The sequence below is a fragment of the Stenella coeruleoalba genome (assembly GCF_951394435.1).
Source record: "Stenella coeruleoalba genome assembly, chromosome: 1".
In the NCBI taxonomy this organism is placed as follows: Eukaryota; Metazoa; Chordata; class Mammalia; order Artiodactyla; family Delphinidae; genus Stenella; species Stenella coeruleoalba.
The window spans coordinates 384314-408939 of NC_137169.1; the positions used below are offsets into that span (position 1 = coordinate 384314).

At 63.3% G+C, this 24626-nt stretch overlaps 2 protein-coding genes across 2 annotated transcripts; one reads left to right on the top strand and one right to left on the bottom strand.

Moving 5' to 3' along the window:
• Window positions 1-563: 563 nt before the first annotated feature.
• Window positions 564-13480, bottom strand: SDF4 (stromal cell derived factor 4). The gene is made up of 7 exons (XM_079932008.1): window positions 13324-13480; window positions 9927-10279; window positions 7042-7178; window positions 6445-6558; window positions 2139-2297; window positions 1760-1935; window positions 564-1109 (listed from the first exon to the last, which is right to left on the bottom strand). Exons 2-7 carry the CDS (start codon window positions 10229-10231, stop codon window positions 933-935), a joined length of 1068 nt encoding a protein of 355 aa, XP_079788134.1. The 5' UTR covers window positions 10232-10279; window positions 13324-13480; the 3' UTR covers window positions 564-932.
• On the top strand, window positions 13480-15880 carry B3GALT6 (beta-1,3-galactosyltransferase 6). The gene has a single exon (XM_079932018.1). It carries the CDS (start codon window positions 13584-13586, stop codon window positions 14556-14558), a length of 975 nt encoding a protein of 324 aa, XP_079788144.1. The 5' UTR covers window positions 13480-13583; the 3' UTR covers window positions 14559-15880.
• The last annotated feature ends 8746 nt before the right edge of the window (window positions 15881-24626 follow it).

The window sequence follows — 24626 nt, forward strand, 5'->3', positions numbered from 1 at the left end:
CCCCCAGCCCGCACCCCAGCCAAGCCAGCGGGCGTGCCAACCCTGGGGGAAGGGCCCGGTGTGGTGGTGGGACCGCAGCCGGGGGGACCAGGTCTCACCCCTCCCGCCAGAGGCTCCTGACCCCCCAGGTCGCCCCTCCCCGCCCCCCCCTGCCCCAGGCCAGGACTCTGGGTGGCTCTTGGGGACTCCCCCAGTTCTCTGCCCCCAGCCCCGCGCCCTGGGGGCCCAGGGCTCGTCCTCAGAGCCCCCTCCACCCCAAACTCCCATTTCCTCCCAGCCCGTCCCAGGTGGCCTCACCCAAGCCTGGACTCCAGCTCCTGACTTTAAATCTGCAGCCCAGATCCCCAACTCCCGCCCTGCAGACGGCCCCTCCCTGTCCCCCACCAGGACACCGTCCCGCCTGGCGGCCCCGTGTCATCCTCCCCCGTGTCGCAGGTGACCACCGGCGCTAGCAAGCCCCTGCTCTAACCAAACCGCCCACCGCAAAGCTTCAAGTGGAAGCCGCCTGGCCACAGACATCCGAAGTCGTCTACGTGTTTTTTTTCCCACCAAAAAAATGAAGCTGGGAGAAAAAGGAAACTATATTTCAAAGTAAATTAATGTGATTCCTGTCACCAGTATTAGCGTTTCCTCGGAGACTGAACGCCACAGGGCCGGCGGCTCTCACGGCCCCTTCCCGACCCCCCAGCCGCCGGCTGCTGGTTTCCAGCAAAGCCTTCATCTTTCAGTTTTCAAGGAAACGGCGGGAGCTGCGTATTTCCCACGGTGTGGCCAGCCCGCAGGCCCTGATGTGGCCGGTGCCTCTGGCAGAAGGGCTCCAGTTCTCGGAAGCGAGAAGCAGTGGGTACGCGGGAATCGCGGGAATCGCGGCGCCGCGGGAGGGACGGGGCGGGGCGGGGTGGGGGAGGGGTGGGCGCGGCGGCGGCGGCGGCTCAGAACTCCTCGTGCACGCTGCGGGCGTAGTCCACCAGCTTGCTGCCCGTGAAGAACTCGCTGTACTTGAGCACCTCCTCGGGCTCCAGGCAGTGGTTCTGGTTCTCGTCGGCAACGGCGATCATCTGCTTGGCCTCGTTGAGGGCGCTGAACTCGTTCATGGGGTCCATGTAGTCCTGCAAGGGCCCCGGCTCAGCCCCGCCACAGCCCATGCCGCCCCGGGCCAGAGGCATCTCCTCACGTTCAGCCCGCATCCGGCCACGCAGCCGAGACCCCCCGCCCGGAGGACGCCCCATGCAGGCTGGCACCCCTGCCTCAGCGGGGCTGTGACACCACAACCAGCTCCAGGAGGTGAGGTCTTGCTGGAAATACTCCGTGAGCTAGTGGGACAGAAGCTGCGGGGCAGGGAGGTGGGAATGTTCTAGAACGTTCTGGACGGTGGGTGCCAGGCCGGAAGTGGCTCAGGGACAGGCAGCCTGCACCGGCATGGGTAGCTCCACGCCCACGGAAGGGCAGGACAGGGGGAAGGCTGGCCCTGGAGCGGGGCACACGCACACGGACCGGCTTGGCCGCCGGGGCGGCAGTGCTGAGGGGAAGGAGCTCCTGAACCGGGGGTCCCGCCGCTATCAGCAGGGATCAGAGAGCTCCGGCTAAAATGAAATGACTCATGCAGCAATGGGGAAAAACAAGCCCCACGCAGCACCTACACGCGACACCAGTGAAGACACTCCCGAGGCAGGAAGCGGGTCCAGCGGCACGCAGCCTTCCCGCCCCAGCGTCCGGCCAGGCCGACCCCGCTGCCCGGAGCAGTGGGCCCCACACCCACCTCCAGCTCCGCCGCGGTCACGATCCCGTCGCGGTTGGCATCGATCAGCTCCTCGAACTCTCTCTTCCTGTCTCGCACCCAGCCGTCGTCCACGTCCTGGCCCTGCTGGTTCTCCACGGTGCCCACGGGCAGAGAGATGAACTCGGACAGCGAGAGCTTCTTGTCACCATCCTGGTCTGCGGGACACGGGGGCAGACGTCAAGACTCCAGCGGGCGCGGGACCACTGAGGCCACTCCGGAGAAAACTCAACTGACGGGGCTTTGCTGCCAGGTTTTCAGTTTGTGTGGTTTCGGCCTGACCCCAAACAGCGGCCGTACAGCCCCCGCGGGCCACCCAGCCCAGGACCGGCCCGTGCTGACCTCCGCGGCTGGGCCTCACCCAGGTCCCGGATGATCTCCTTGACCATGAACTGCAGCATGCCGCGGCTGTGCTCGGGGTGCAGGAACGACAGGAACTCGCTCTCCGTCAGCAGCAGGTCCGGGGGCGGGTTGTCCGCCTGATACCAGCGGTCTTTGAGGTTCTCCAGGACTTCCTGTGCTGAGAGAGAGAGGCGCATCCGTGAGGACCCACGCACACGGGACCCCTGCACGCATCCAGAAAGTTCCGAGACACGCAGCCCGAGTGCAGGGGGGCCAGCTCAGGATGTGGTGGCACGCGAGGCCAAGGGCCTGGCCCTCGCAGGGGTCCTCAGCCCCCTGGGGCGCAGATACACAGACGCCCCAAGATGCAGGCGCAGACCCTCAACCGAAACAGACCCCCCCCACCCCGGACACAGACCCCCTTAGACACAGCCCCGCCCCCGCTCGTTCCCGGGAAGCGGGCCGCCGGCTCTGTGGGAACAAAGGCACGACTTGCTTCCCTTCCGTCTCCGCCCGTGCACTGTCCCGGGCAGGGCTCTGAGGGAAAACTCAGTTTCCAGGTATGACTCACGCGTCCCCTGTGCGATCCCCGCTACCCCTGCCACTGTGGGAAGGCCCGGCGAGGGGCCCTGGGGCCGGTGGTCGGTGACGGGCTGGGTGTCCAGCCAGGGAGCGGGGAGAAGCCGGCGCAGCATCCGCACCCTCACCCGGGGCCCAACTCCAGCTTCCGGCTGGGAACAGGGACGCCGGGCCCGGCCCGGTCGCGACGGGGAGAACCCCACACAACGCCTGTGGCCTCACACCTCGTGCCTTCTGACAGAAGGACAGAAGAGCCGTGGCAACTACAGGATCGCCCACTGCCTACCTGCCCGGCCACGGGGACAGGAGTGGTGGGACGGGCATGGGCTTGCCTTGCCGTGTCTACCCAGAGCCTGCGAACGCGACCTGATCTGGGAAAAAGGTCTTGGCAGGTGAAATTAGTAAAGGTTCTTGAGACGAGACCACCTGGGATTCAGGTGGGCCCTAAGCCCCGGTGTCCTTGTGTAAGAGGAGATGAGATTGGAGAGCAGTGGCCACAAGCAGGGACGCTGGCAGCACCAGAAGCTGGAGGCGGCCTGGAGGGACCCCGTCTGCAGCACAGGGGACGGCGGCCCCGGGGGGCCACGTGAGCTCAGCCCCCCCCACGCTCTCCCTCCTCTGGGACCCTCGACAGCCGCTTTTCATTTCTGATCCCCCAGAGCTGCTCACCCCCCTCCCCCCCCCAGACTCATGAACACACGGGAGTGAGGTGAGGGCTGGGCGGATGGAGATACCATGAGCTCTAGATCCAGGAAGAACACGTCCTGACCCCACACACACCCAAGGGAAAGGGCGCTGAGGACAGACAAGCAGGCACAGACGGCCAGCACCTACCCAGGAGCCAGTGCTAAATGTCCAGTGCTGGCAGGAGGAGGACAGGGGCCCCCCGGACACCTCTAAAGGACACCTTCGGGGGACGGTCTGAACCCAGGACAAACAGTGGAAACACAAAATGGAGACAAACATAAATGGCCAACAACCATTTCAGGAAGAAAATAACATCCTATTTACAGGCTTTAAAAAACAGCAGAGGGGCTTCCCTGGTGGCACAGTGGTGAAGAATCCGCCTGCCAATGCAGAGGACACGGGTTCGAGCCCAGGTCCGGGGAGATCCCAAGTGTCGCGGAGCAGCTAAGCCCGTGCACCACAACTACTGAGCCTGCGCTCTAAAGCCCGCGAGCCACAACTACTGAGCGCACGTGCCACAACTACTGAAGCCGCACGCCTAGAGCCCATGCTCCGCAACAAGAGAAGCCACTGCAATGGGAAGCCCGCACGCCACAACGAAGAGTAGCCCCCGCTCGCGGCAACTAGAGAAAGCCCGTGCGTAGCAATGAAGACCCAACGCAGCCAAAAATAATAAATTAAATAAATAAAACCCAGCAGAACCAAAATCCTGGGTGACACCACACAAACTAGGAAGGAGGCCTCTATACTGCCCAGAACAGAGTAAAATGGTCTTGACTTAGACGGTCAACGATGGACTGAGAAGAAAAAAGTAAAGCTGTAAGATACAAAACCTCTGCCCACAATGGGCAGCCCCCATGGGCACACCTGGAAAGCTGGGTGCCCCATTCACACCTGTCAGGCCACCAGATAGGGTCATGTGACTGCTGAGAAAAGGAAAGTGGGGTCTCTAAATCCCACACTAGCAGAGGGAAAGATGAAAGGAAAAAAAAGAAATATCAATAGAAACAGAAATGAGCTTAACCCATCTATTACCAAGAAATTCAGGCTGGCTCACGATATAAAGCTAACCTCTACGTAGCCCATAAAAAACAAAACGCTTTGGAAAAACCAAGTCTCAAGGGCGGTTCACAGGTGAATTCTACCAAACATGTGGGAAGGAGGCCATACCAATCTCCACAATCCCTTCCAGAGGAGAGAGACAGAGTGAACACTTCCTAACTCATCCTCTGAGTCCTAACACTAAAAGCAGAAAGGACACAAGAAAACTACAGACTGATGTCTCGCATGAATATAGACACAAAAACATTCAACAAAACATTAGCAGGGGCTTCCCTGGCCGCGCAGTGGTTGAGAGTCCGCCTGCCGATGCAGGGGACACGGGTGCGTGTCCTGGCCGCTGAGCCTGCGCGTCTGGAGCCTGTGCTCCACAACGGGAGAGGCCACAGCAGTGAGAGGCCCGCGTACCACCACCACCACCACCACCACCACCACCACAACAAAAAAAACAAAAAAAAACATATATATACATTAGCAGATCAAATCCAACAACATACAAAAACAATTACACGTTACAACCAAGTGGGATTTATCCCACGTAGGCAAGGTTGGTTCAACGTCTGAAATTCAACTGATATTCACATCAACAGGCTAATGAAAAGAAATCACGTGGTTGTATCAATAGATGCAAAAAAGCATCTGACAAAATCCAACACCCATTCATGACGAAAACTCTCAGCACGCTAGAAACAGAGGGGACTCATCCCCTTGATATAGAATACCCACTGAAAACCCACGGCTAAGATCATAGTGGCGAGAAAGCCGAAGCTTTTCCACCAAACTCAGATGAAAGCAAGGATGGCCCTTCTCACCACTGCTCTTCAACATCGCACGGGAAGTCCAGCTGCTGCACTAAGACAAGAAAAGGAATGAAAGAGACACTGATTGGGAAGAGGAAATAAACCGTTTTTGTTCAACGATGTCACGACCGCCTACGTAGAAAACCTGAAAGAATCGACAAGAAACTCCTGGAGCCACTCAGCAAGCACAGCAAGGCTACAGCAGGGAAGGCTGCCATACAGAAGCCAATGGCTTCCCTGCACCACAGCAGGGAACAAGCGAAATTCGGAACTAAAAACTAAAGAGCACACACAGAAACAAGGCGCAGATCGCAACCTGATGGCAGACGAGAGTCCAGTGCCAAAAACACCAACCCTGGCAGAGAACCGTGGCGCCCACAGCACGTCTACACACATAACAGTAACGAACATCCCTGGACCAAAGAACACAGCGCCAGCCGTCACAAAGCAGACGCGGGAAGGGCCACAGACACCAGCAGGAGGCCATGACGCAACCCTGACGGCCAGGTGCACGTGAGACAAACAGGGTAGCATCACAGGCACAGAGACGTCCCAGTAAAAATCCGGCACTCACGTGTCCATCAAGAGAAAACGACACACTGGATGACAATGGCAGGGACGACCTGCCCAGTAGAGACCGAACAGGAGAACACAGGAAGCACACGGCGCTCTGACAAAGCCCCCAACAAGCTGAACTCGACACCCGGCTGCGAACGAACCCCCGGGAGGGACGGGATGGCACAGAGCTGGAGACAGTAACCAGTGAAGGTCACGAGAACTCTTCAGTGGTGCTTCAGAACTCAGCTAAAAGGCGTCAAATTTTGTACCAGGGAGACGGGTTTTTAAAGGAACGTCTCTGAAAAGCTAAGGGGAGAGCCGGCTGGGACTGCGGCCTCCAGGCACCGCAGGCAGGAGCCCCCCCGGCCTTGCCAACTCCCGGGGTCGGACCTCATCTGGCACTGAGGACCTGTCCCAGCCGAGACCCGCTTCCGGTGCTTCCGCCACCTCCTCCCCGGAGCTCAAGCCCACCTGAGGCCGCCGGCTGCACCTACCCACCCAAGGCACCTGGGGGATCCTGGGGGCTCTGCCTAGCGGCCCCGCGGGAGCACCCGGCTGTGGCCACACCCGCCTCGCCCCCTTCCCTCCCGGCATCTGTGCTGTCACGCGCGCCACGCTGGCCACGGGAGGCCGAGCCCTTACTCTCTTCGTCGATGTTCAGGTCCCACTTATTCTTTATCTTATCAGCAACTTCTCTCTCATCATGGCCTTTGCTTGCCAAAAACTTCACCTTGTACTCATCCCATGACACATGGCCTGAAAGAGCAAGACAGCTTGTTAGAAGGTTTAACAACGAACGCTTTTTTTTTTTTCTTTTGCCCGCGCCGTGGGGCACGTGGGATCTTAGTTCCCCGACCAGGGATCGAACCCGAGGCCCCTTGCATTGGAAGTGAGGAGTCTTAACCACTGGACCGCCAGGGGCGTCCCAACGCTGAACGTTTTAAAAAGATGTATCTAGTTACTTTAAGCCATCAATCCAAAATCCTGGTGCTAAGGGCATCTGTAGAGGCAGGGGCAGCAAAACACGGCTCCAAGCTTCACGACAGAGCCTAGCCCCGTGGTCCCCGCCTGCACGGCAAGCTGGCATCTGTCTCCCTGGCAGCACCTGCAGACCCCTCCTGCCTCTCACCTCCTCGTTCCTGGGCCCTCGGCCTGGAGCCCCGCCCCCGCACACACCTCCAGGCACCGCCCTCCGCCAGCAGCCTCAGGCCACCAGGGTCAGGGCGAGGTTGGCCGTACCGTCACCGTCGGGGTCCACGGCTCGGAAGTGCGCCTTGCTCTCTGCGATGGCCTCCTGGAAGTGCTCGGCCGTCTTCTCCATGATCCAGCGCTGCATCTCCTTGGCACTGATCCTTCTGTCGGTGTTCAAATCCACCCTGCAGGCCCACGAGACGTGTCAGGCGAGGCCTCCAGCACCCCGACAGACGGGTGTACGGACAGAAGGATGGCCACAGGCGTTCTGCAGGCAGCCACAAAACCACCACGAACAGCAACACATCCCACCCAACGGTGACGCAGGAGAAGTCGGGGGGATGTGGGGGACACAGTGGGGGAATCAGGGAGGACGCTGGGCAGTGTCACTACCCCATCCGTTTCGGGACCACAGCGAGGGGAACAAGTCTCCCCCCTGCCGCAGGACGGGGTCCACAGACCCACACACCTGGAACTCACGAGGAGTCCCTGGTAACAGGGCTGGAGCTCAGACACTGGAGCACGGTCGTGTCTACTCGCACAAACACAGCCAGCAAGACAAAGAAACAGCTGTAGGTGCAAGTGTGCCGGCAGCTGTCCACTCTGCACACACTCACGTGCATGTGTGGCTGTGTGCATGGCTAGTGCACACCAGTGGACACGGGTCAGAACACACGTGTATGCACGGGCTGGCACACACACACATAGGAGAGGACTACAGGCAAGGACACCCCAGCAGCAACGCCCACACCCGCTGCCAGGTCCTCGTTTCTAAATCCCACTCTCCCATGAAATGAACCAGCGCTCCCCGGAGAACTGGGTGATTGTAGGGCTGAGGCGGGAACACAACAAGATGAAGGGAAGCTGGCGTGGCTGGCAGTGCAAGGAAGGAAGCGCTCACAAGGGGCGGGGGGTGGGAGGGGTGGGCAACGACAAGGTCCTGGCGGCCAAGGCTGGAACGAGGTGGGCAGCCAAACCGACAGCGCGGAGCTGCGTCCCCACCAAAGTGCAGACGACACCCACGCGTCCATCCTCCTTACGGGAGTCCAGACCACACGGTGGGTCTTCCCCAGAGCTTCGCTCCCACCCCCGGGAGGGTGGGCCGCCCCTCTGAGTGGCTGCCAGAGAGACGGGAGGACAGGACAAGGAGTGACACTCCTTGGCAGATCCCCCCTGAGCCAGGTGACCAGGCCGACAGCCCCCGTGATGTCGTGCGGACGTCAGGTGCCCTGATGTGATGTCACGAGAGCGCCACCTCACCTCTGGGGTCTCCTTTCCATAAACCACAACCCCTGTCTAACCAGAAGAAAACATAGCAGACAAAGCCCAAATCAGGGACACGCTACAAAACACCTGAGTGGTCCTCCCCAAAACCGTCAAGGTCACGAAAAAGTAGCCTCCCAGATGGGACCCCGGGCAGAACGAGGACCCTGGGGCAGCGCGTGACCTGCAGCCTGGAGCGCGGGGAACAGTAGCGGAGCACCGTCGTGTACTAGTTTCCACAGTGCGCCTCGGTCTGCATCTTTCTGTTAACCTAAAACCACTCCAGAATAAAAACCTCACTTGAGAGGTGCTACGCAACCTAGGTCTTGAGGCTACGTGTTTGATCTGCCCCGGGCAGGGTGCAGGGGAGGCAACAGCAGCTGCAGGGGGCCCCACAGGGCCCACGGTGGCACCTCCAAGTGGGACGGCTCTGGGGGGGGTCCGACTGAGAAGGTGAACACGGGCTAGACGCTCCCCGATGACAAACCTGTTAGACACGGGACGTATAAGGAAGACACGTGACACGGGCGGATGCAGCCGCGCAGCTGCAACGGCCCCAGGAGCCCGGCCTTCTGCGTTTCCTGGTGATCTGCTCTCTGCACCTGAACCCCACTCCCACTCCCAGAGCAGCTGCGAGGGAGGCTCTGTCACCACTCCTCCCCACTCCAGGGGTCCCCTCGGCCTGGTGCACGCGGCTGCCCTGCTGATCCCTGGAAGAAGCCACGTGCCCTGTGGCCCCGCTCACAGCTTCCTTCCCGGCTTCACGAGACAGTGAGGGCTGGGCGCCGGACAAGGTTTCGGTCACTTCAGCCGCTGACAACGATCAGTTCCTCAAACTGAAGAGGGCACATCCAGGGGGCCAGGCGGCCGGCTAGGAGCCTCGGGGGGCCGCCGCCCCGCCCCTGGTCCCCCACTTCACCGACGGGGATGCTGCCAGAGCTGGTCCCCCGGCCGCGTGACCCCTGTGTGCACGCACAGCCCCCCACGAGAGAGTCAGTCTCCTTTCTGGAACCAAGAGCCACCCATCGTGCGTCCTGGCACATGACCCTGGCGGCCACCGTATCGCCAGTACCGAGCCTGAGACCTGCCAGGCCGGCGCTGAGGCAGAGCCCCGGACCAGCCCATGGCCTGCGGGCGCCTAACCCACAACGCGTGCAGAGAGCAGACCCATCTGGCCCGCCTGGTGTCCCCGGGCCAAACCCCTCTCCCTCCCCACCACCTGCCCCATGGGCCCTGTCCGCCCATCACCTCAACCTGTCGTGGCTCCAGGCCAGCAGAACAGTACAGCCCCGTCCGCACACGCTCACTGGAGCGCTGATGGCGGCGCGGAGCCGACGCCGACCGTGCCCGGCAGCAGCTCCGCGCCCACGGGCCCTGCCTCTAACTGGCACTGCGACCAGTCCCACGGGCAGCAGGGTGCTGGCGCCTCTGCCCCACGCAGCCCTCCCCACGCCCTCTGAGCCCCCGCCGGACACAGGGCGCAGCTCAGGGCTGCCGCCTCGCGGCTCCCACGCTGCCAACTTCCCAGGAGCTCGTGTTACAGCACCACCTCCACAGCACGTCACCGAGGGGGGCCTCGTCACCTCGGCGCCGCGCAGAGCCAGGACTGGACCAACAGGGAGGCCGAGGCCAGCCCCCCACGCCCCCCCACAGGCCCCAGCAGCACCTACTTGGAGAAGATGGCCATCAGCTTCCTCCGGCTCCTCCGGGGCTCCGCGTCCTGTTCAAAGCCGTCCGTGTCCTTGCCCAGGAAGACCTCCTGGTGGAAATCCCTGTTGAGGTGCCCATCCATCTCTAGCTTCACCCCGTTCAGGTGGTCCGGAGGCAGGATCTCGTTTTCCTCCCTGCTACCCACTCTCTCCCGAGCGGACGAGTGGTTGGCGGGCCGGGCGGACGCGTCCATCAGAAGGACAGCCCCCAGGAGCCAGAGGCAGCGAGGGGCCAGGCCACAGAGGGGAGCCTGCCTGGAGGTCATGGCTGCCGGGGTCTGCGCTGCAGGATGGCCTGCGAGTGTGGCCGGGAGCTGGGGAAGGGGGGTGGCAGGTGAGGAGGTGGTGATCACAGCCCGCCTACCACCCAGGGCAACGCGGGAGGCCCCAGAGCCAGCACAGCTGCCTGCGGCCAGCAGCCTGAGGCTGCCCGGTCCCAGCCAGCACTTAATGGTCCACGAAGAGGGTGCAGAGCCATGAGATGATGAAGCCCCAGCAAACACTTCTCTAAAGAGACGTTTACTTTGTAACACGAAATAGAAGTCCTTGGTTTCCAGGACCTACGCTGGGCATCTTGTTTTCTCCTTCTTCCACTCCCCCCTCCAACTACGATGAGGTGGCCCTGCCTCAAGGTACGCCCTGCACCGCTAACCCTGCCCCTTCTCCAGGCCCACCGAGCTGCCCCCAGCACGGCTGTCCTTGGAGGCTGGCCCCAGAGTCACCGTAACTCACTCTCCAGATGCCGGCTCAGCGCTCACGAGCTCCGGGACCTTGACGAAGGCACCTGCCCGCCTCAGCTTCGGCCTCCCCGCCCCAAGGCTTTGTGAGGGCCTGGTGCCAGCGAAGCCCAAACCCACCGGGCAGGGCACCACCCCTCCCCCTCCCCACCTCCACGACCCTTGTGCACACACATGTACACACGTAAACGCAGCGTGTACACACACACACAAGTGCACTCATGCACATACACGAATGCACACACATACACAGGCACGCATCCACACGTACGCCCACGTGTGCTCACACACACACAGACACAGGCATCCTTGCTCACGTTCACACACGAACACCGAGAAGGCCAGAGTGCCCAGGAAGTCTGTGACCCTGGGCGTGCCCGGGCTTGGCGGTGAAGGAACAAGGCCACCCTCTGTCCACGTCAGGGACCCCAGGGCCACAGGCGCTCACACCCAGCACTCGGCCACCCGGCCTCTCCCACATCTGCTGCCCACCCCGGGCCGCCTGCCTTCCCGCCCCCACGGCTCCTCCTCCAGGCCCCCCCCCACTTCCCCACTGCGCTCCTCAGGACCTTCTTGCCCTTAACGTGTTCCTCTTGGAGCTTGTCCACCCAGCAAACGCCTGCCGGCCCTCCCAGGTGCCGCGGAGGCCCCCCTCCAGCCGGCCTGACAGGGAGCAGCAGAGGGAAGCCCCCCAGACCAGGGTGGTGTCCAAGGTGAGGCACAAGGGGTTCGAACCACGTGCCCTCCATCAGGCCAAGCAGGCACCTGTGCTGGCTGGCAGCGCAGCCCAAGGCCAGGGCCACAGGCCCTCCCCGGCTGGCAGACGCCACCACTTGCTTCTCTGATGCCTCTTCTGTACCCTGCGCGCTCCTGACCAACGCCTCCCCTGGCACGGGGACACCTCAGCCGGTCTGACAAGGACAGGGTAAAGGGACAAAACAAGTGACTAAACAGTTAATCCCACTAAGGGCTCATCCATGAAGGAGAACGTGTGGGAGACCCCTGTAAGTTAATGATCACTCTAGAAAGCAGGTTTGCTTAACCACAAAACCAAGCAGGCTTGCTTAGCAACAAACCACGCAACATAAGCACAAGACATGCCCCGGGACGATAAAATGGGGGAATGAGACCCACATCCTGCCCGCTAAGGTCAGTAAGTTAATGGTTCCTAAGACACGCTCCTCTGCGCAAGCTAAAAACAAAACCATAAGGACGAGGTGGCGCTACACTGAAGCCTGAGACGATTTCCCACATTTTAGTATGTGTTACCGCCTTTCTGCTCATTTCCGCTGCGCCATGACAGTCCCAGTTTGACCGCGTAGGGACAAGAAAACTCCCCCGCCCGACAAGGAGGAGGAACTGGTGATGGAAGGGTGACGTCTCCTCAAGAATGAGGAAGAAGGTGGTCTTCTCCCCTGCCCACTTTCCTTCCGCTATAAAAATGTAGCTTAGTTCTCAGGGCAGAGCTCCCCGCCTGCCCGCTTGTATCTCTCACAGGCGTCCTACAGTAATAAACTCTTTCCTTACCTGTCACTCTGCTGCTCAGTGAATTTTTTCTGCGCCGAGACAGAAGACCCTTCGCTCTACTATCACCCGAGACGCGTTCCGTCGGTTTCAGGTCCTCTGGGCCCAGGCGCTATCTGGACCCCTGGACGAGATCCTGCTCTCCCAGCTCAGCTGGCTCATTCCTTGGAGGCGCAACTCTCACGGAAGGGCCGCCTTACGTCCCTCCTTCCGTGTCTGTGAGGACCTGCACCCTCCCCACACCCACGAGAACCCACCAGCTGTGCTCTCTGCGTGGTCACCGTCCCCTGAACCACATTTACTGGAACTTCCACTTGTCCCTCTCTGAGGGCACCGCCCCAGCACCCATCACACTGTCCACACAGCAGGCCTTTCTGCTCTGCCACGATGCATATATTCCCCAAGCCCACGAGCAAACCAAGACAACGTCCTCCTGGCCTTAACGCCACTCTGCTGACTGGTGGCCATAAACACCGAACAGACTGGACTCTTCTGGGAAAAGCAGTCAATCCCACATTCTGCTTGATAGGCAGTACAGGGAATGTTATTTACATGATATTTTGCACAAAGAGTAACCCCAAAATAACCGTGTAGGCATCAGAAGGTCGGGCACTTCCTCCCCTCCATTCACAACGTTTCTGTACCGTGGTGAGCACAGGAGTCAGCCGCTCACTTCCCGCCCCAGGGGAAGAGATTTCAGAGCAGGGTCAGCCCCGCTGACTGGGGGACCCATCCCGGACTCCTGGACAGCCCTGCTGCCCGCTCTGGTGAAACGAGTAAGAACATCGTTGTTAAAACGCAAACACTTTTTCTAAACGCTCCGTCCTCGGCTTCAGGAGTCGCACACGGCGTTGCCAACGACTGCCCCGGGCCGAGCCGGGTGTCCCGGGCCTCACCCGGACTTCGGACCCTCCCCACCCCCCGAACGGCGGGGCCGCGGCCGCCGACCCGGCTCCACCGACCCCCGACTCCGGCATCCGAGGGGCCGGGCCGGCAGCAGATGCCGGCCGCCCGAGGCCCCGTCGGCCTGCGGCGCGCCGCCTTCCCACCGCCCCGGGGCCGGGAAGGGGCTGTCACGTCCTGGGACCCTCACTCACCGGCCTCCCTCGCCGCACCCAGGATCCACCGTGCGCGACCCGAGCGCCTACGACGCCTCCAACGGGCCACCTCCTAGGCCGCGGCCATCACTCTTCCGGGAAGAGGCGGGTCGCAGGGCGGTGCGACCTCCCCGCGCCGATGCCGGCGCCGCCATCTTTCCCCCGGGCGGAAGCGACCTCACCGCCCTCCCGGGCGGCCAATGAGGAGCGTACGCGGGTCCACGTAGCCCGACGGCGCGGTCCGCGGCGCTCCCCGCGCCATGAAGCTGCTGCGGCGCGCGTGGCGGCACCGAACGGCGCTGGGCCTGAGCGCCCTGGCGCTGGGCGGCGCTGCGCTGCTCTACCTGGCGCGCTGCAGGGCGCCCGTCGACCCCGCCGCGCCCGCGCCCTTCGGCCCCGCGCGCGCCGCCACTTTTCTGGCCGTACTGGTGGCTAGCGCGCCGCGGGCGGCCGAGCGGCGCAGCGTGGTCCGCAACACATGGCTGGCGGCGCGGCGCGGCGGCCCCGGGGACGTGTGGGCGCGCTTCGCCGTGGGCACCGGCGGGTTGGGCGCCGACGAGCGGCGCGCCCTGGAGCGCGAACAGGCACGGCACGGCGACCTGCTGCTGCTGCCCGCGCTGCGTGATGCGTACGAGAACCTCACGGCCAAGGTGTTGGCCATGCTGGCCTGGCTGGACGAGCACGTGGCCTTCGAGTTCGTGCTCAAGGCAGACGACGACTCGTTCGCGCGTCTGGACGCGCTGCTGGCCGAGCTGCGCGCCCGCGACCCCGCGCGCCGCCGCCGGCTCTACTGGGGCTTCTTCTCGGGCCGCGGCCGCGTCCGGCCCGGGGGCCGCTGGCGCGAGGCCGCCTGGCAGCTCTGCGACTACTACCTGCCCTACGCGCTGGGCGGCGGGTACGTGCTCTCGGCCGACCTCGTGCGCTACCTGCGCCTCAGCCGCGAGTACCTGCGCGCCTGGCACAGCGAGGACGTGTCGTTGGGCGCTTGGCTGGCGCCGGTGGACGTGCAGCGCGAGCACGACCCGCGCTTCGACACCGAGTACAAGTCCCGCGGCTGCAACAACCAGTACCTGGTGACGCACAAGCAGAGCCTGGAGGACATGCTAGAGAAGCACCGGACGCTGGCACGCGAGGGCCGCCTGTGCAAGCGGGAGGTGCAGCTGCGCCTGTCTTACGTCTACGACTGGTCGGCGCCACCCTCGCAGTGCTGCCAGAGGAAGGAGGGCATCCCCTGACCGCCCCGAGCAGGGCTGGGACGCCCGGCTCCAGACCCTGCGCAGCCATTCTGCCGCTCGTGGTGGTGTGTGGAGGCTGGACCGAGTCACTGGGGGCCGCCCGCCGGCCTTCCACTGGTGAAGCTGACAGCTTCTGGCTGGTCGTTAGCATGAGGCCGGCCCTCGAGAGGACCCAGTTTACCTGGTGACCATGGGCCAGATACCAGGCAGCAGTGGACACCTCCTAAGCCCCGGCTCCGCTAAGCGCCCATACAGCCTACCCGAGGGCATCTTGTTCTGCGTCTGCGGCCAGCATCCTGTCAGACAGAAATGTCCCGTCCCTGGATTTTAGCGTTTTGCCTGGACGTGGGCGAGTCCGCAGGCAGCCCCGCGGGGCCTGAGCACACACTGTCCTCTCCCAGGCCGGCACCAAGGAGCCAGAGGATGGAGCTGACAGGCCTTGCAGGACATGACCCCAAAGAAAAATGCCCCACCCCCCAGGGCTGGGGACAATGTCGTGTCCTGCCTCCACTGCACTGACCATCCACCTGCACCTGCTGAGGGCTGTGACCGCTGTTAACTGGGCCCTGGCACTTGGAGACTCGCCATGTGATGCAACCCAACAGCTTTTATAGAAGTTACTGTTGCTTTATGCGGTTAGGTCACCTCTTGCGTCTCCTGCTGGTAACCCTTGTCACATGTACGTCTAGGGTTTAACTTCGTTTTATGTGAGTCAGCTTTCGTGGTATTTTGGTCTGTGTGTTTGTCTGGAGTGAATTCGTGGTACGTGTAATTCAGAGCTTGCCTGCTATTTATTTATAAATTTTGTGAATTTGCGAAGGTAAGCGTTTGAGTTGAGAGTTGGGGGGGGTCTCATATGTTTTGGTATTCAAGAGAGGATTTTTCTACGAGAACTTGGAATTTGTGGGTTAATCAGTTTTTCCAACTTGAGTTGTAGACGCATTGCTGCTTAAGAGTTGAGACATGGAAGAGCTCATCCACCTCTCTTCTGTTCACACGGAAGGCGACCCCACTGTCTCTCTCTAAAAACACTTCTCTTTAAGGCTTCCTCTCGGCCGCCCAGGGCAAGTGTTTCTGGAAGCATTGACGAGGTTTCCCAAAATCTGTCTTGAGACAGCCTTGCTATGGCATGTCCCCTTGGGGACAGCAGGAGTTCGTGGCACCCTTGCACGTCCCCAGAAGGTTGGGGCTTCCTCTTTTCCCCGTTAAATGTGAAAAGTGAGCACTGTGGTCATTGCAGAAGTCAAATAAAGTGGCTCCCGGGAAACGGGGAGCCCTTCTCAGGCTGGGGGTGTGAGAAGTCTGCACTTTCTGTCTGGGTCCGGGCTGTGCTGCCGCCTGCCTGCAGCCCAGGCTCTGGGGCACTAGGAACAGGAGGGCACAAGTCTCTGACTCACCTGTTTACTGCCATTCCCGAGCCCTCAGGCTGTGCATTTTAGGAGCGGTATCTTGGCCCAGGTGGCTTACACATCAGACGGCTCTCGTGGCTTCTGGAGGCTGGGGGCCTGTGATCGGGGTGCCGGCGTGGTCGGGTTCCGTCAAGGCCCTCGTTCTGGTGTGCAGAGGGCCACCTTCCTGCTGTGCTGTGGGGGGGGAGCCAGGGCGAGCTCTCTGCTGTCCCTTCTTAGCAGGGCATTAATCCCCTCATGGGCCCCCTTACCCTGATCCAGACGCCACTGCACCAGGGCATTGGGGCCTCCGTCTGATTTGGGGGGTACAGTCAGTCCATAGTGACAGGTTTGGTTATTTTTGTCTAAAGGTAGAAGAATATCAAGAACTCTCAGGGGCTTCCCTGGTGGCGCAGTGGTTTAGAATCCGCCTGCCAATGCAGAGGACATGGGTTCGAGCCCTGGTCCGGGAAGATCTCACATGCCGCGGAGCAGCTAAGTAAGCCCGTGCGCCACAACTACTGAGCCTGCGCTCTAGGGCCTGCGAGCCACAGCTACTGAAGCCCGCGTGCCTAGAGCCCGTGCTGTGCAGCAAGAGAAGCCACCGCAATGAGAAGCACGCGCACCACAACGAAGAGTAGCCCACACTCGCTGCAACTAGAGAGAGCCCGCGCGCAGCAACGAAGACCCAAGGCGGCCATAAATAAATAAATAAATAAATAAATAGTCTGGGTCTCAGTCCATAAAGGAGGGGGTAGTCTTATGGTTGGTGACCTGACCACAATTCTCCTGCCTTGAGAAGGCAGAGGCTGGACAGCAGAGGCCCCAACCTCTGACCTGGCTCTGATTATGAGGTGTGGTGAGCCTTGCGCCAGGACTGACTGCGTGGCTGAAGGTTTGGGGACACCAGGGTGAGCTGGATGGGGCCCTGCCCTCCACTGGGTGAGTGCTGAGGGATGCTGACTGTCTGGGATGATGGTCCTGGGATGTCTCATCTGAACCCCGGGATTATCGGAGGAATTGGTGGGCACACATGTCCATTTCTCAGAACAGGATAAGGTGCCTAGAGTGATGGGAAGACCTGCGGAGGCTCACATGGCCAGGGCAGAGCCGCTGGACCCTCAGATCCCTCCCGGGCACCGACGTCCAAGCCCCCCTGGTAAAAACTCTAAAATTCCAGGCGCCTGTCTTGGGGGTGCGGCACCGTGAGCTTTAGCGTTTAGTTGAACCACGTGAAAATGCCAGTATGCAACCAGTTTTGACCCACAGACATGGGAATCTCATACTGTTCAACCCAAAACACCGAATTTCAACACATCACACAGCCTGGGCTGACGGTGCCCGTCCACACTGTGGTTGAGGAGATGTCAGACAGCATGTTGGAGCTGAAGGCCAGGATCCCTTCCTAGAGGGACCCACAGCCACCCCATCTGTGGTCCTGGAGCCCGTGCACGGGCCACACGTGGGCGTCACGGAGCCCAGCCTGCCACCGGTCTGGAGGAGTCTGCCCTCCAGCCTCTGCCTCTCTGCTCCTGCCCTGTCCGCTTCGGCAGGTTCTCCTGGCCAGGCGGGGGCCAAGCCTTCACCCTCCCTGCCGGCTGGCACCATCCCCTGCATGCGGACCGGCCGCGGCGCCCCCTCCCAGGCAGCCCTCCTGGTCTGCACCTCCCATGAAGTCCACGCCATCTGGGCATGGGTGCCCTGTGGACCAGGGGCCGAGCCCAGGCTGTCCCGGGTTCAGGAGGCAACAGGTCCTTAGGAGATGGGAAGCCGGACCACCAAACTGGCTTTTCTGGGGGAATTTAGGGTACAGAACACCTCAAGTGGTGAACAGCCCATGGGGACCCAAAACTCAAAGTTTAAGTTAAAAATACGACACGATATCACTAATTAATAAAATAGAGAAACGTGGGACCCAAGAACCTAGAGGACACGGTGCCTGCCAGGAAGGCCCAGGCACGGGGGGTGGCCTGTGGCACTGCACTGCTGGGGTCGCCACACGGCCACAGGTGGGCCCTCGCCAGACCTCCAAATCCTGGGTCCACCTGGTGTGGCTGAGTTAGCAGGACCAGTGACGCAGTGGAGGCCAGGGGTTCACCCAGGACACATGGCTGCCGGAAGAGACCCTAGGACAGAAAGGGGCTGAGGCTTCCCTCAAGTGAGCCCAGAGGTGTGCCTGCCCTTGGTGCTGGGGCTTCCCGGCCTCCAGACCCTACAGTGCAGGCTGGTGTGCAATTTGGAGCTGGGAAGAGATAGTGGCCCAGCTGTCCCCTTGTCCCTATGTGCTCAGCCAGCCCCTGACTCATCCCAGGGGGTGGTGGCGTCCTCCCTCCCTGCCCACCCCCCAGTGTCGCTGTATATACCAGGTTTAGCCAGTAAGTTCTGGCCTCGGGAATGTCCTCCAGCCTCATGTGCACATGATAAAAATAGAAACATTCAGGGCTTCCCTAGTGGCGCAGTGGTTGAGGGTCCGCCTGCCGATGCAGGGGACATGGGTTCGTGCCCCGGTCCGGGAGGATCCCACATGGCCCGCGTACCAAAAAAAAGAATAGAAACATTCAGATTCAAAGACCCCTGGTGTTTGAAGCGCCGTAACCCTGGGGGTTCTATGCCGAAAGCCCCTTGCTGGGTCTGGGAGGGAGACATGGGGAGGGGGAGATGCAGGAGCCCCCAAGATGCTGGCCCTACTTCACCACCTCCAAACCAGCCACTGAGCAGTGGGGCTGCTGGGGGCCCGCGGGGAACCCCAGAGATGCCCAGCCTGGCAGTTGGGGCAGGAAGAGCCAGCAACGGGGCTTCCCGGGCAGCCCAGCGTGTAGGACTCCGTGCTGCCACTGCAGGGGCACGGGCTCCACCCCCGGACAGGGAAGTAAGACCCCACAAAACGTGCGGCACAGCCAAAAAGTAAACTAAATAGATGAGAGAGAGAGAGAGATAGAAGCCAGCAGGGCACCGGGGGCCCTGCAGCCGCTGCCCCCGTCACCTCCCCTCACTCAGGCTGCTCTCCGGGGCCCCTGGCTGCAGTCTCCTCTGCCCTCCACGCCAGGCTCACTCCTTCCCTGAGCCTCCACCAGCCCTTGCTCACGGCAACATCCCTTCCTTGTCCTCGGGGAGGCCCGTCCAGATCACCTGCCGACAGCTCCCCCGGCCTCGCGCTTCCCCCGGCCTTCACCTGTGTACCTGGCTGTCCCGGGGTCTGGGCTGCCCCAGGAGTGAGACCGACCCGGGAAACAGGAGCCCCTTGCCTGCCACCTGCTGGGCCCAACTGCTCGGAAGACGCCTCCCGGGAGGCAGAGCTGGCGCTGCTGGGTGCCCGGAAGCCATGGCTCAGGCTCAGCCAGCCCCGCGTCCTCCGGATGGGCCTGGGCGGCTGCCTCAGGATACGAAGTGCTGCTGCGTGTGGGTCCTCCTAGGACGTGGCCCCATCCCCTCGGACCTTCTCCGTCCACCCACCTGCCTGGGTGGGGCCCATATTTAGCTGTGGTCAAGGTTCTCAGGGGCCGGCTACGGGCTGTGCTGTGTCCCCCAGAAGACGTGTCAGGTCCCAGCCGCCAGGACCTGCAAGTGTGCCCTGATTGGGAAGTAGGGTCTTTGCAGGTGTAACTAAGGTGAGCACAGCAGGTGCAGCCCTACTGTAGTATGACTGTGTTCTCGTAGGAAGAGGAAGCAGGGACCCAGGAAGGAGGAGGCCCTGTGCCAACGGGCAGAGTCCGGAGCGATGCAGCTGCCAGCCCAGAAGTGCCCCGGTGGCCGGCCCGAGGCCCAGAGGAGACCGGCAGGGGTTCCACCCAGAGTCGCAGAGTCTGCTGAGCCCTGGATTTCAGCCGCAGGCCCCAGACTGTGGGAGACCCCGTTTCCCTGTGGACGAGCACAGCTCCGACGCCACCTGCCCGGTCCTCCCAACTCTGGGTGCTGGGCGGGCGCCTGCCGGGGCATTCCAGAGCCCTCAGCCACTGGCTGAGCCCAGCCTCCGCCACGTCCCAGGGCTCAGCACAGACCCTGCCACCTGGGGGCAGGCCCGCAGTGGCCGTGCCAGGATCCCCGCAGCCTGTGCCTCACCTGCCTGGCCCCACGTTCCCTCCATCCATCGGGCCCCCCGCGCCCCTGTGGACTGGGTCTCAGCCCCGTATCCGCAGGGTCTCACGGGGGCGGCCAGCCCTCTTCTCGGTCCCCCTGCCCCAGGCACCCTGTCCACATCGTGAGACCACTGACCCTTGCCATTCAGGGCCCCACGGAGCCCACAGCAGCTGCCGCAGACAGGCCTAAAGCAGGCCAGCTGCCCGGCCCCCAGCGGGGCCCCCCTCCGGAGCAACTTGAGAACCCCAAGGTCAAGGTCACATCCAGCCGTTCCTTGGTGCTTGCGCTCTGGTTCCAGGGGCTTGACGAAGGGCACGGGCTGTTCTTCCTTCTTATAAACACGCTCTGGGCTGAGCCGACATCTTTCTCCCACCATGAGTCCAGGGAGGCGGTGAAACGCCGCCCCGCCCACCTGTCCAGGCCCCCAGGCCTGGGTCTCCCCTGTGGTCACCGTCCCCACAGCCTTGGGAGCTGGAAGAAGACCTCTCACCTGTCACCTGGCCTCTGCGGGCGCCCCCCAGGCCCCACCCCTCGTTTCCGCCCCCCCCAACCCCACCCCATCTGTGGATGGTGCTACTGGCTCCCCACCCCTCCCCAGCACGCCCCCCTTCAGACCTCACGGCCTCACACAGAGGCAGCACTGCCCACCACGGCCACACTGCGGCCAGGCGACCCCTCCGACGGCGCCGACCGCTTCAGGGATCCCCCAGAGCAAACGGCAACCGGCCACCCCACACGTCCCCAGGGTCCCTCCTCGGCTGGGGGTCCCGGGAACCCACCCCACCCTTCCTCCCCAAGGACCCTGAGCCTCCCTTGCCACGGGGCCCTGGATGGGTGATGAGAGGAGAGCAGGAGGGGAGTGGAAGGCGGCCAGCCTCAGTCCTCTGCTCGGGCCACAGTGACCAGCAAGACGCTCAGTGTGACCTTGTGGACATCCCGCAGACCGTGGCTGCAGCACCGGCTCTGCCCAGGGCCTGGGTCTGGTGGGAGTCCCAGGGGAGGCCAGTGGCCAACGGCCGAGTCTCCACTGATACCCCTCCCGGCTCCTGGAGCCCCAGAACAGGACGCGAGGAATGAGTGACATCAGGAAAGGTGAGCAGTTCCTGTGACGCTGGGGCAAGGCCTGACCCCACTCTGGATGTCAGCCTCAGTCGGCCAGGTCAGAAGACAGGGCAGAGGTACGGCCCCCGGCCCAAGCACCAGCAGGCACCCCGGGTCCAGCCAACGCCACCCGACTGATGAGGTCTGCCCAGGAGATGGAAGTGGGGGCCTGGGGGGAACCTAGGAGGTGGTAGGGTCACGGGTCTCTACAGAGGGGTTTCCACTGGAGCCTAGAGATGGCAGCTACCCGAGAGCACACCCCCCGCCCTGGGAAGGGGGCTCTGGTGGCCAGGTGGGCAGCTGGACCCTGGACCTTAGGTCTGGGCAGTGGGGACAAGGGTGTTAGCAGGGGGCCGACTCTGACCTGGCCACTCAGCAGGACATCAAGGACCCTCCCACCATACAATGCCCTGGGTTCACAGCTGGTACCCCATGGCCGCTGGCCCCAGGTCATGCCTGCTAGCCGGCCAGCAGGGTCCACCGGGCAGGGCCCAGCTGGCCACGGTGCTGGGTGACGCTCAGGGCTGGGGAGGAGCCAGGAGCCAGGGTGGCCATGGGGACCGGACAGAGGTTGACTCTGTCCTCTAAACACCGAACCTCCACGGCCCTGCCGGCGGGACAGGCGCCCAGGGAGGGCCCTCGTCCAGCTCCCACGGCCCAGTGACCCGAGAAGGAAAAACCCCAGCCCGGCCCCTCCCTCCTTTGGCATCTGAGGGTCTCGGCGGCCCAGCCCCCGAGGGGGCCCGGCACCCCCGGCTACAGCCGCCCACCCCGTCCCGCGCAGAGTGCCGGGCGGATGGCCAGAGCCAGGCTCGAGCCCGGCCAGCAGTGCTGGGTCACCGTGTCCAGCCCTCTGACTGTGTTCCCAGACGGACCCCAGCCTGCGCCTCCGGCCCCAGAGGCGAGAGCGGGCAGCCTCCACAGTGAAGGCCAGGCCGATCCCGCTGCGGGGCCCGGTGTGGGCGGCAGGGCGGCAGGGCGGCGGGGCGGCAGCAGGGGTTGCTCCTGGAGACGCTTCGCTTCAGAGGCGGAGTTCTGCCCGTGATGCCCCTTCCTGTTCAGTCCCATTCTCACACGCCCGGGTCCCACCAGCCGCCCGGAGGGGCTGCGGGCACAGGTGGCCATCTCTCCTGGCCTGGCCACTGCCCCACTGCCCCAGTGCGTGTGACGCCAGCTGTTGCAACACCAATGTCATCGCACCAGAGGAGCCCATGAGTCACTGCCCCACAGCAGGGCTGCACCCAAATCCTCCCGAACAAAGGCCCTTGGTCCCCAGGGCCCCGGCCCCCGCCAGGCCTGCCCGCGTGCACCACAAGACGCTCCGCAGACGCACCGAGGGGCGGGCGCGCTGATGGCGGCACACGCAGGCACCGGTGTGGGAGTTGCCAATACCCAGGCGGGCTCCCCAGCCTGTGTCCACCCAGCTCCAGGGCCGGGCCGGGGGAGGCCCCAGGCTGCTGGAGGCGTCAGCTCCTGGGTGAGCTCAGGCACCCCGGGCCGGAGACCCAGCACCTCGATGACCTGGGTCAGGGCCCCGAGGTCATGCAGGGCTCGGAGTGGCCTGAACACGGAGCCCAGAGGGCACGCTGGCCGAGCCCAGTGAGCGAGCGAGGGCCCCCCCGGGTGCAGCCAGGTCCCAGGTCAGAGCGCTGAGTGCAGGCTGGAGGCCTCGGATGAGATAAGCTCCCTGCTGCCCGCAAGGAGCTTCTGCGCCAGGACAGGGGCCGGGAGCCCCTCTCCCCTCCCCCATCACCCAGAGTCCCCGGCCGTCTGGTGAGTCCAGCTCCAGGCCCTGGGCAGTGGCCCTTCCCCGCCCGGCACCCATGGCTGTGCGGCCACCAGCCCAACTGCCCAGCACGAAAGCCCCCCCGGCTGGACCAGTGCCGAGGACCCTGAGCATGGCTGTTCCTGAGCTCAGGGACCGGCCAGCCAGGGTCTCCAGCCGCCGAGGCCTGGACACCTGCTCTGTATCCACTCCCGAGGGTCCTGGTGATTCGGCTCTGCCGAGAAAGCCCAGGCAGGCCGCAGGGCGGAGAGAGAGGGCACTCAGAGACCCCCACGCGGCATCCAGACACCAGGGACCATGGGAGGCTCCACCTGGACCACAGGGCAGGGCGGAGCTCCCAGAGTCACCACCGCAGCCACCACTGGGGCACGCGGGGTCAGCACGGCGGGCCCAGGTTCATGCAGACCCAGGGAGAGGCGCACAGCCACACAGAGGACACGTCCACCCAGGTCCCAATGGGCCCCCTGCACTCCCCACACCCACACCCCCTCGGGCCGTTTTGGGTCCTTGGCCCAGGTCACAGGAGTCAGAGGGTCTGGGCTGGCTAAGGACAGGGGCCCCGGTGGGGAGAGGCAGCCCAAGGGGCCCTTGGAGCAGATCCCTGCGCCCAGCCCAGGCCTAGCCTGAGGGGACGAAGTCACACCGAGCTGGGCACCGGCCACAGGCGGCTGCAAAAGGCTGCAGCGGGCCGGCGTGTCCTGGCCACACCCTGAGGGCCTCCCCCTCCCCGGAGCCCCAGCCCAGGCCAGGTGGGCAGCCTGTCCTGCTGGCCTCACCCCTACCCTGTCCCATCCGCAGCCCGCAGAGGGGACCAGGGGCCACCCCTGCCCCTGCCAGCTCCTGCGGGGCGGAGTGGGGGGAAGGGGGGGGCTGGCAGCTGCACCCGGACCTGAGAGAACTTCGAACTGCCCTGAGCCAGAGACCCACATTCTTGTCTGCACTGAAACTGGACAGCAGGCCGAGGGTGCTGACCTGGCTCTGGCCCAACTTGGACACACCTGCCCCCAGCACCCCAGGGCTGCCTCAGCCTCGGGGCCGGGAGGGGCAGTCAGCAGCAGCCCGGCTGTGGCCGGGGACCAGGGCTTGGGAAGCCAGGGCTGGAGTGCTCCCAGGAGGAAGCGTCCTCCCTCGCGGGAGCCCCCAGCACAGCAAGTCCCCAGGCCCGGCTGCAGGCAGAAGGGTCAGCCAGAGGTTCTGGGAACTGAGCCTAGAAGGGCCAACGGGGTCAGCCCAGCACCTGCCGCTGCTTCAGAGCAGGGCTCGGAGTCAGGGCTGAAGATGAGGCCGCCAGCGCTGTGCTGGCCACCTCAAAGCCCAGCTCCAAACCCAGAGTCCAGGACAGGGAAAAGAGCCCCGTCCCCAGGCCCCCAACCCGGAAGCCCCGGTGAGCCCGAGGGGCAAGAGCTGCTACAACCCACCCCAGGAGCCCCTGCTCAGACTGGGTGGGTGTGACTGTAAGGGCCCAGGGCCCAGGGAGCTTAGCAAACACCCCAGTTTGGGTCCAGCTTCAGGAGATGACGGGGCTGAGAGAAAATGATGCTGCTGGGTCCAGGGCGGGGCCTTTGGGGCCTCATCCTGCACTGGCCGCTTGTCCGCACTGGGAGCACAGCCTGCGTCTTTGAGGGCCACCCCAGCTCGTGCCCCTGGACCCGCCTATAGCAGCCACTGCCGCCCACCCCAGCCCCCCATGTCTTTGCTCCAGCTCTCCCAGCGCCA